Source organism: Exophiala bonariae (assembly GCF_035927105.1).
Source record: "Exophiala bonariae strain CCFEE 5792 chromosome Unknown scaffold_3, whole genome shotgun sequence".
NCBI lineage: Eukaryota > Fungi > Ascomycota > Eurotiomycetes > Chaetothyriales > Herpotrichiellaceae > Exophiala > Exophiala bonariae.
In genome coordinates this window covers 1,701,469-1,712,331 of record NW_027042478.1, presented here as the reverse complement: position 1 = coordinate 1,712,331, position 10,863 = coordinate 1,701,469, and the positions used below count along the sequence as shown (strand labels likewise).

General features: G+C 47.7%; 4 protein-coding genes across 4 annotated transcripts; 2 read left to right on the top strand and 2 right to left on the bottom strand.

Moving 5' to 3' along the window:
• Positions 1–201: 201 nt before the first annotated feature.
• Positions 202–1,428, top strand: LTR84_008139 (uncharacterized protein; the record flags this gene model as incomplete). The annotated part of the gene is made up of 2 exons (XM_064851689.1): positions 202–207; positions 271–1,428. 2 exons carry the CDS (start codon positions 202–204, stop codon positions 1,426–1,428), a joined length of 1,164 nt encoding a protein of 387 aa, XP_064710692.1.
• Positions 1,429–1,786: 358 nt separating this feature from the next.
• On the bottom strand, positions 1,787–3,682 carry LTR84_008138 (uncharacterized protein; the record flags this gene model as incomplete). Its single annotated transcript, XM_064851688.1, has 2 exons — positions 1,787–3,649; positions 3,677–3,682. The coding sequence occupies 2 exons, from the start codon at positions 3,680–3,682 to the stop codon at positions 1,787–1,789; spliced, it is 1,869 nt and encodes a 622-aa protein (XP_064710691.1).
• A 2,655-nt stretch (positions 3,683–6,337) lies between these two features.
• Positions 6,338–7,537, bottom strand: LTR84_008137 (uncharacterized protein; the record flags this gene model as incomplete). The annotated part of the gene is made up of 1 exon (XM_064851687.1): positions 6,338–7,537. One exon carries the CDS (start codon positions 7,535–7,537, stop codon positions 6,338–6,340), a length of 1,200 nt encoding a protein of 399 aa, XP_064710690.1.
• A 1,913-nt stretch (positions 7,538–9,450) lies between these two features.
• On the top strand, positions 9,451–10,503 carry LTR84_008136 (uncharacterized protein; the record flags this gene model as incomplete). The annotated part of the gene is made up of 1 exon (XM_064851686.1): positions 9,451–10,503. One exon carries the CDS (start codon positions 9,451–9,453, stop codon positions 10,501–10,503), a length of 1,053 nt encoding a protein of 350 aa, XP_064710689.1.
• Between the last annotated feature and the right edge of the window lie 360 nt (positions 10,504–10,863).

The window sequence follows — 10,863 nt, the reverse complement described above, 5'->3', positions numbered from 1 at the left end:
GATAAACGGACGTGGTGTTGTGACAGGAGTAAGCACCCCGTACTCATCTGCTCTTTTGTTTCCTCAAAATCCTCTAGGTTTCTTTTATGACTAACACCTTCTCCATAGTCAATTTGGGCCGATATGGCGCTCACCATTGGCGAGCATCTATACAAGCTATTGCATCCTAATATTGATGAGGTGTTCGTGAATGTGGCTAATATGGCCGTCACTGAGTCTCAAATTCCTCACAACGATCAAGGGATCAATGCTAAGCCGCAGTTCATCCAGGTGGAAGGAAATATGGACCTGGCTGAAGCAGCTACAAAAATCACATGGTATGCATTGAACTCTGATGGCATTCGCTCCGATCATGCATTTGCATCTGCCACAGTATACTACGAGGACCCCCGATTATGGAAGAATCAATGGCGAAAATCGACACATTTTGTGACGGACCGAATTACTGCTCTCTCTTCACTGGCTATGACAGGTGTTGCCAACAGACTTTCTCGCAATATGGTCTACCAATTGTTTCAGAACGTCGTTGATTACGCAGACAGGTATCGGGGCATGCAATCTGTGGTTTTACATGGATTAGAAGCCTTCGCCGAGATCGACCTCGTCGAAGATCGTCATGGTACATGGCATACACCTCCCCATTGGATCGACAGTGTCTTTCAGATGGCCGGCTTTGTCATGAATGGAAGCGATGTGACCAACACTCGCGACTTCTTTTACATCACACCGGGTTGGGACGCCCTGCGCCTGGCAAAACCCCTCGAGGCGGGCAGGCCGTATCAGAGCTACGTGCGCATGTTCCCCTCCGAAGAAGAGCCGAACTTATTCCTTGGTGACATTTATGCCTTACAAGATGGAGAAATTGTTGGCATATGTGAGGGCATAAAGTTCAGAAAAATACCTAGAGTGCTAATGTCGCAACTGTTTTCCGGTGCACCAAGGAAGTCTCAGCAGTCTCCCACGGTGCCTGATAAGAAGGGTGTTATCAGCTTGCGACCAAACGGGCTCACAAACTCAGCCAAGCCCATCGGTCCGTTGCACAAGTCTGCGAAGAATCCCGCAGCAGAGACTTCCCAGTTCTCATCCGCCAATCTGGTGATACCAGAGCCAAGACCCGAGATTCTGCCTGATCACACCCCAAAAACAGGTTCACCTGAACCTGCAGTGACACCGGATGAAGGAGTTGGGGCAGTACAGGCACCTGAAGTTGTCACCAGTGTCCTAGCGGTCGTTTCCCGCGAAACCGGGATCGGTGTCAAAGACTTTACGCCCGATGCCTCCTTCAATGAAATGGGAATAGACTCTCTGATGTCCCTGGTGTTGTCGGAAAAGCTGTTGCGCGAGGTCGGTGTTGAAGTCAAGAGTGCAACCTTCCTGGAATGCCCAACTGTGGGGGAATTTACAGAGTGGTTGACGCAGTATCATTAGATTCAAGTGGAGTTGTTAAGCATTCAGACTTCATTTGGGACGTTTGAGCAGAGATCTAGATAGATCGTTCCATTTATTCCAGTTTCAATCAAGTAAATCGTAGTTAGAACCAAGAACCAAGAACCCTTTGCAAATATCCTATTTCTCTCACCCATGAATCTAATGAATGAAATGTCAACATTAGTACCATGACGCCATCCTCCATGACGCCAGCACCTCAATCTGTATGCGAAATTGCGAACCCTTGACCATCGTATGCAGTCCATTTTGCCGTCCCAAAATCCCTCAGAGCCTGGTAATGCTCCTTTTGCGCGGCCACCAGTATATCGGCCATCAATTCAACGTTGATCATAATACCTCATCGGACCCAACTAAGACGATGACCTGCTTCCGTAATAGCTTCTCCAAAGTGGGCAGACGCGCTTTTCCTCCTGGCCTTGGGATCATCATGGTCAGGCTCTCCTGTAGCCTGTACTACTAACAAAGCGGTTGAGGAATGATCCTCAATCACATGTGCAAGCAGCTTAGTGGCGAGCCACCCCAAAACCCCTGGCTCATTCTTGAGGTTTGCTTCGGCCGCTGACAGGTCACCAGTGGAACCATGAGATGTTAGATCCCGCCCGACTATGGCAATTATCTCCCACGGGCATCGTGGATGTAGCCTGCTTATGACATTATTGTCCAAGGATAAAAGAGACTTGGAGTCCTCGACAAATGAGACTCTGTCCGCCAGGCTCGAGTGAATGTTAGCCTTGATAGCTTCAAATTCAGCGTTTACTGTGGAATTCGAGTCTACAAGTTGCACCTTGCCGTGAGAACGAAGGTCCAAGACTTCCAACTCGACGAAGTGATTCTCAGCAAGTTGAAATCCGAGTCTCACCGCGCAAATTCCGTCCTTGGTTCCCATGAAAGGAACAATAATGCGATACTTCCCACGACTGGGCGAACCTGGGCGTGAATTTCGGTCGCTTTGCTGAGTTCCAAACTCGCCAGGATTTGGCGCAATCATAGTGTGGTTGTGAATCCCAGGACGGTGACTTGGAGACGAAACATTCCAATTGAGCAAAACACCAACATTACAAATTCGACTCGCTTTGTAGAAAACATCCTTAGCAAGGTCGCTGAATTGGGTATTTGCTGAGGGAGCTGGAATGACAGAATCCAATGGCTGGGTATACTCGTCCATTGTGCCTGTCTCAGACCAGGGGAGGAAGATAAATTCGGACCCAGAATTTTGGGCATGTGCAATGATCTCGTCGCTGAAGGTATGCAACGGAACCACTGAGAGTTGACCATTGATAGCAACACCAGTATCCTGAGAATGTCCGAAGGTGGTAAAGGCTTTGATGACGGGGTCTCGAGCAGCAAACTCCCCACTCTCGCAAACTTTCATGACAGAGGAGTCTCGCTCACTGAGCTCCATGAGACGTAACCCGCAGATCTCTAGTGGTCGATGTCTTGAAAATGCCGTTTTATCTTTGCTCATGTGCTCTTGATCCGCCGTGCCAGTGTGTGATCTCTCCTTCGTGAGTAATGGAAAGGCGACTATTTCGGGTGACGAGCTAGCATGGTCTTTGCGAGCTAACAGACTAGTCAAGGTAAAGATCGATGAGAGACTGTCTAGACGAAGATAAAACAGCACCTTTTGAGCAATATCGCCACCCGGGGTGGTGGTTGGGTTTCTTTGCCTCACTGGTTCCTCGCTTTGATTAGTACTGTCTCCGCTCCAGTCAAGCTTCCCGTCTCTCCAAAGTTGAAGTTTAGTTCGATACCATGGTGGGTATATCCAAAGGACAAGCGGTGTCGTTGTGAACGTAGTGATGAGGGCCATCACGACAAAAATCGTAAACGTTCGTTGACTAAGAATGCGTGCCTGGAAGCCGATGTTCAAAACAATCAACTCGACTAACCCTTTACACGACATTAAGCAGCCGATGGCGAGCGATTCGCGCCACACAAGCCCATTCAATCGAGCCGCAACAGTTCCTCCTACGATTTTCCCAATCAGCGCGATAGCGCATACACCGATCACATAGCCCCAGACAACTCCACTATCCAGAAGGCCTAGATTTGTGTTTAGGCCAGACAGAGCAAAATACAGGGGCAACAATAAGACTGAGACAAGGTCTTCGATCTTCTCTTGAAGTTTAATAGCAAAAATACCATGGGGACAAATGATTCCAATAAGAAAGGCTCCGAAGATTGCATGCACGCCAATAATCTGCGTAAAGAACGCGGATGCGAGCACGAGCATTACCGTTATTGCCACCACCGATTGTGTTGGTCCATTAACCAGGCTTCCTGTTCGACGAAGTAGCCAAAGAAAGGCCCAGCGAATAGGAAAGGCAACAAAGATACAATACCCAGTACAAACAAGTAGTATCCAGAGTGCCGTCAGGCTCGCTCCTGAGTTGATGAGAGTAACGCAGAGCGCAAGAAGGATCCAGCCAACAACGTCGTTGCCGATACCAGCTGAGAGTACGATTATACCCACTGTTGTACCTAGTAAATTAAGGGATGTCAGAATTCGGCAGAGTACTGGAAAGGCCTAAAATTCATATTGTGTCAGCTATATAACCATAAGAAGAAGTCATCTATTGAATGAGCTCACAGTGATAGCCATTGCAACCCCGATAAACAGTAGATAGATAGAGAACTCGACTTCAACTACCCCACTATCATCTCGAAATTGATGGTATAGTCCATACGCGATCGCCGCACCCAGACCGAAGGGCAAGATCATTCCCAACAAACCAACACTGAGTGCCACACGCCAGTTCCTGTTGATCAGTCTCAGGTCAACCTCAAGCCCAACAAGAAAGAGGTATAGAACAAGGCCTATGTTTGCTGCCAGAGAAAATGGAGGCATTGAGGCGATAGGAAAGATGTGCTGCGTAAATCCAGGAATTCTCCCCATCACCGAGGGACCAAGTAGAATGCCTGTGATGACTTCTGCCATGACAGGTGGCTGATTGATTTTGGCTAGTGGCCAGTGTAAAATGCGAGTAAACCCTATAACGATGCTGGCCTGGATTATGAACAGTACTATTGGATTTTTGTCATCATATGCACTGGGATTGGTCCCTTCCAATATGCCCCCTTGAGAGGGTACTCGATAAGTACTGTTGGCTGCGGGTTCTTTCATAGTTTAGTTCATTGACTGGTTGTCCTGGGGGTTCAAGTGCAGTCTGATATGACGGTTGTAGAGCAGGAATGTCAAAATTCTCACAGGGAAGTAGGTAGTCAGTTCATGACCGGGAGGAAGCTGTTCCAGCTTCTTTTCTATATTCGAAAAGAAAGGACTGGTGTAACTAGCAAACTCCGTCACCGAATATCCCAAGATATCAAATTCAAACCGACATCTCGGTGCGCACAGGACATGGGCTTCCGCTTCTCTTTACTTACTCCTAAGACATCAAGTCGGAGTCCGAGTAATCGGCATACAAGTGATGCGAGTCAACAGATAAGCTGGCGTAGCGCATATCAGAACATCGAGACCCTATAACAAGAGAAGCTGAGCCTCGTTGTTGAATTAATGGCTCTCGAGTTCGAGATGAGTAGCAATTAGGTGCGAGGAACACAAAAGCTCTCCAATTACATCAACCGCAGTTCAGAGAGCATTTTCGCAAACTCCATATTCCAAGGCAAAGATACAGAACTTGGGCTTTGCACTTGAAACCATTGAGGTGGAATCAATTCTCCTCGTACCTTCGCGGGTGGCCAACGAAGAAAGGAGATTATGATTCTTGTGAGATGCATCGTTCGGTAGCACACACTCCCAAGATGACCTTGCTTCTCAAATTCCCTGTCAGTACAAGATGCGCCAACATGCAGTTCGTCATCTTTGAGCTTGTATGCTTTCTAATAGTCTTATCGGAACCAAAAGAAAATGAGCGATTGTCGAATGCGAAAATGAAAACGGGTTCTTCTCGAAGTCGTCGTTGCCGCAAATAGACCATATCTAAGAGCTTGAAGAGTTAGGCTCACATCGGGTAGTGATAAAACCGCGAAGTACCTGGACCATGGAGTGAAGTTTCATGGTTTTACAACATCTGCTGACTGACCATGAAGCGCGACTTGTATAACGCGACTTTTTATATTCAGTCGTACAGAACCACTGATCAAGCGAGCTTGGTAACCAACTGAATCATAGATCAAATGACCACGGAATACCCTACCCCGTCCACCATTCTACCGCCAGCTGGGACAGAGTGGACTGGAAATAGCTTTCCCAACTCCAAGTCACACAACAACTCTCAAATCTGGGTATGACAATATCTTTGAGCGCGCGGATCGCGATGCGTGCACTGAACAGGTATGAGTTGGTTTGCATGGTAAAGACAAATGACATGTTGGCTAAAGGTTCAATGGCTTCATGATATCTGATTTGATGGCATACCAGAATGGACGCAAGCCGAACGGCACTCGGTCGCTGCTCAAGAGACTACAAAATCGACCACTAGCGATAGGTTGACACAAGACTTGGACTGTAATATCATTAATATTGGGAATAAAGTGTAATGATAGAAAGTGCCCCAGCTTCGTCGAACCAAGACTGTCTTCCAGTCCCGATCGCTGCAAGCAGAGCCCAAAATCTGACGCGAGCTAGCCAGCTGGTCAACCCTTGTATTTAGTCACGAGTTTTATGCCCGTGTTAAAGTAAGTTCTGAGTTGGAGGGCATTCGTCAGGTAGATTCAGTGATTTCCACCTTCTCCAATATTTGGATATCCAAGTATCGTGTCTCTGCGAGCACATATTCTAGAACCTAGTGTTTTATGTCGTATCTATGGAGATTCTGAGCAATCATGTATCATATTGCACAGCCGTAACAGCCTCGTCGCACAATTAGGCTTGGATTTTCGCCTAAAAGAATCCTCAGGAAACCTTGGCTTGAATCAAGACTTTAGATCAGACACGCCTCGTGGTCGCTTCCATCGTGACAGACTGCAGTTGAGATCTCAGCAAGTGATCAAGATTTTTGAGGAATTCGGGTGCTTGTCGTCCTGAACCACCGCCTCTGTACCGCTTAGCAAATTGTAAAATAATCCTCGCGACTTTTGCGAGCTCCTCTGGAACTCGGTCCGCTACGAGCGATTCGGTACCTGCATCGCTCAAACTTGACGACGAGTTCACACTGTTGATACTGCTATTGTAGCTGCTCTCAAAGGGCGACATGTGACCATGGCCGAACTCGTCCTCGACAGAGGCTAGGATACAGGCCAAATCCGCATCGGAGTCCGGCGTCGATTGGACCGAGTCGGAAACATCGGATTCCGATATCACTAGTATGGTCCTATAGACGTCGAAGATTGAAAGGAATACGGCCGTGGTAAGTAGTCCGATTTCTGGACTGCCGAAGCATGGGCACACCAGTATGGTTGACAAGATGCCAAAGGCGTTGGTGACTGTAGTCATAGCATCACGCAATCCAAAATTTTGTCCAATCTGAAGTGGAGGCGCACACCCTTCGTTCCGATGTCTGGATCTTGCATGTTCCTGCTGGAGCTGGAGTTTCGCCATTGCGAGTTGTAGCTGTATTACTGTATTTACAGAGGCGATGGCGCAATCGGATCCCTGTGCTAAGCCTTCGGCAACCGTCCGGTTGGCGAAATACTCACCAGTAATTGTCGATCCTTGCGGCCTCGACGTGGTGATGCCATTCTGTGAGTCAGAATCGTTATTCCTAGGACCGTCAAGGGCATGGTCTTGGATCGAAGTTGGCGACTTGGACTTGCCATCAGGAACAGGGGGGTTCGCTGTACTCGATTTTGACTTTTGCTGCGCGGCGATCGACATCCACTCTCCGCTCACGCCACTTGAGTTAATATGAGGGGCATGGCTCGGACCCCGTGAGGCTGCTGCCTCGTTCTGGTTGACTCCTCGCGAGCGGGCATAGCCTGTTCTTCGTGCAGGGCTGTAAAAGCACGGATATCCAAGTCTCTCGCAGCGTCCACACAGGGGTTTCTGCTTATCGCAGCGGATTTTGGAAGCAGCACATGTATCGCAAGAGTCCTTGAGTTTAGGCATCGCAGCCCCAGCGTTGTTTTTTGAACCTGCTCCAATCCGTTTGTTACTTGTTGCCAGCATTCTGTGCTGACTGGGGTCCATGGCAATTTCACAGCGCGCCGAGGACAGAGGATGTTCTGGTAATGTCTTTCTAGTCGTGGTTCAAGCAGAAGATCATCTAGCAATGGTGGATATAAAGATTTTGATTGAGGATTCATCCAGGGAAAGCGTTAGATCGTGTTGTTTCCTGAAACCAACGAGTTTAAGAGAGTGTGTTTCTCGATTTACAGCGAGTAAGGCCAACAAAACTATAATTTACAGCATTCTGCTACACTAACAGCACGCCATGCAGGGCAGAGTCACTTCAGTGTGCTGGCTGATGCTGCATATAGAAGAATTGACAATCAATTGCTTTAGTGGGAGATAATGCAGAAATATTCGGCGCCAATCGCAGTGGGGACCAGTCTGCGTGAAGGCGCTCTGATCCTTATAGCGAGCGGATACGAGAAGGCCCGGAAGTGTCATACCGTCCAAAACGGCAAGACCAACTCGGAAAGCTCTGAAGATGAGTGGCCAGGACGTAGCGAAAGGTACGGATTTTCTTAATAATAGGGGGATAGCTTCAAACCAGGAATATGTGCATTTAGACTCGCCAGTGAGATACAACCCATCATACGTATTGCCTCGCTGATGTCGCAATTTGGGAGCTAAATTATCACAAACCACTAGCCTTGATGGACATGAATATTGAGGAACGGAGCAAAAAGCTAATGCGCCCATGGGTAGCAGATTGTTCCAAGGATAAGTATCCCTCTTCTTCAGGTAGGCATCGAGGTAGGAGCATCGCTATCCACTAAGTGGCTAGATTTGTCTTGTTTTTCGCCCTTACTATTCGTACAGGATGACAGGTGTGGGGCGAAATACGTTGCCTTTAGCAAGCCCAATAAATTCCCATTGGTACTCTGTCTTAGTTTGATGGAAGTCTTTTGTTCGCTAACCAAGCACTCGCGTGGTCCAGTTGTCCCTACGTGAGATTGTTTCGATAAAGTCTTTTGACTATTTTTGCCGAATGGTTGATCCCGCAGACTTGTTTTAGTGGACAGCGAGGAAGCTCGCTACCTCTGGCTCTCGGCTAGATCGGTCAGACACAAGGTAAGAAGGGCGGACAGCCTAGCGGCCACGATCCAAGTAGCATCAGCTGAAGATCTTTGCTCGAAACTCTTTCCGTAAAGCGTGGTTCAGTGGAGGTCCAGTGCCAGCAAAGAAGACACGATCACTTTCTGGGATGAGGCTCGCCCCAGAGACTGAATGTAGCACTCCACACCAAGCTGGCAAGTGACTACCACTCGTATCGTCCGTAGGATGAAACTGTAGTTCAACACGGTCAATAGTTTATGAAGAAAGCCTTCTGTTAGCCAGGGCCGTTCACTCTTTTTTTGCCTGCAAGCCTTCAAGAGGTACCCCGGAGAAAGATGGAAACAACGACGTCTGACGATGTGGGACCTTACAGGGCTTAAAATGCTCTTTTTGCAGCATGCTGCCGACTCCCAGCTAATGCTCGTTCCCTGCCTAGGTAGTGGACTAAACTTCGCGAGGTTCGCTCATGCTTAGCACTAATGGGTTAGGAACTAATGGGAGTGTGCTTGCCAACCCCCACGTTCATCTACAGGCTCCTCTTTTTCTATCGTGAAGCAAAGTTTCGAAACTTCTGAGAACACGAAATTTATGCACATGTGGTGCTGAGAGGTGCTAAATATCAATTCGCCTATGTACCAACCACATTCAGGCTGTAAAGACGGGCTTCTGATGTCCGATGACAGTCTAGCGCTTTAAGCAAAATTACCCATATCTCAGTCTCCTGTACCTCACTGCCCAGAAGCGTTTCAGTGAGATAGAATTATTTTTTCAAGTTTACTTCCTCTGCACTTAAAACGAACTCCTCATAAATCATCAGAATTTGAACATAATTCGATCAGGTCTGGGGAGCTAACTAGAAGCACCTGATCGTGGCGTCCATGCACTACATAATCAATCAAGATCATCTACAAACAGACACTTTGGACGAACATTGGCCTTTGGTACCTCCCAGTACCCCAAATCTGCTTCAAGATGTCCCTCAGTACTCTACTCTTTTTGAGCTAGATGACCTGGCCTCAACCCACTACAATAGTGCCTTACCAACCAACTTTCCACCATTTAGTGGTACAACACTCACTGAAAACGGCCCCTCGCCGTTTGCTACAAATTCTGGTAGAGAGATAGCGATGCTGGATTTGCCATTCGATACTGTCACTACAGATTCAACAGACGTGTTTTCTAGCTACGTTCCCACTCTTCCAGGCCTTGGCAGTATCCCAACAAGCGCTGAGAAGCAAACTGATTTGCCTGTCGCTGAGGATCGGAATTGCTTGACCTCGGGCGGTTGTTGTTTTGCCTTCGCTAGCAGAGCCGTCAAACACCTCCATGTTCCTTCTTCGCTGTGCTTATCAACAGTACAACCGGAAGATTCGAGCTCTAGAGCCAAGCAGCTTGCACCTCGAACAGCAGATTCTGTGCTCATTGCGAACAGTGAAGCTATCCTTGCAATGATGAAAATCTTGCGTTGCTCTTGCTCCTTGAAACCTCAACTCCAAATGCTTTTGGCCACAATATGCGACAAACTTATAGCATGGTACTATGCTGTGGCTTGTGGGAAGGAGAGGTTTGACTTGAACTCAACACCCACTACCCCTGACCCGAAATGGCATGTTGACTCCACAAGAAAAGAACGTGTCTTACGCCGATCCGTGAACATCGGAGAGTATTGCCTTGAAGATGCTGCTGGAGTACAGATCATAGCACGTGTGGTAATGTCTCATCTGCAAAAATTGGAATATCTCATTGTCCTGTTGTCAAAGCGAATCAAAAGTTCAAACACAAACAGTACACGACAGAATGTGGACCATCACTCCTCTTTCCACTCAGACCCGAAAGCTGTTTTTGGGATATTTAGCCAGAGTCTCACAGCTTATCTCACTGGGCAATCACAAGCGGCTCAGAAGGAATTAGAACGTTTGATTGGTTCGTAGGAATCGGGGCAATTCTTGTTCAACTGCTGAAGGGGTCATTATATCCAGGGGTGATGCGGGAATCAGCCTCTTTCTTAATGGCAATATTACCTACGAGTGGAAATTCTTAGACTGCATACGGGACGCATCAGGGTACTGCAAATACTGAGTTTGGTGCAAGAATCATGTCAGCCTCTTTTTATCGGCATTTAAAAGCACCTCTGCAGGGGTACATTCTAACCGGCCAGCGATTTCCCACAGCAGTCGGAAACCAGAAATTCACTATGTTTGAATGGGTTATGGCGTGATCAATCTAGGTTGGCAGAGCCATGTGACATGAGTCCATCAACAGAAGGAACAATTGAAAGTTCCGTGTCGAAG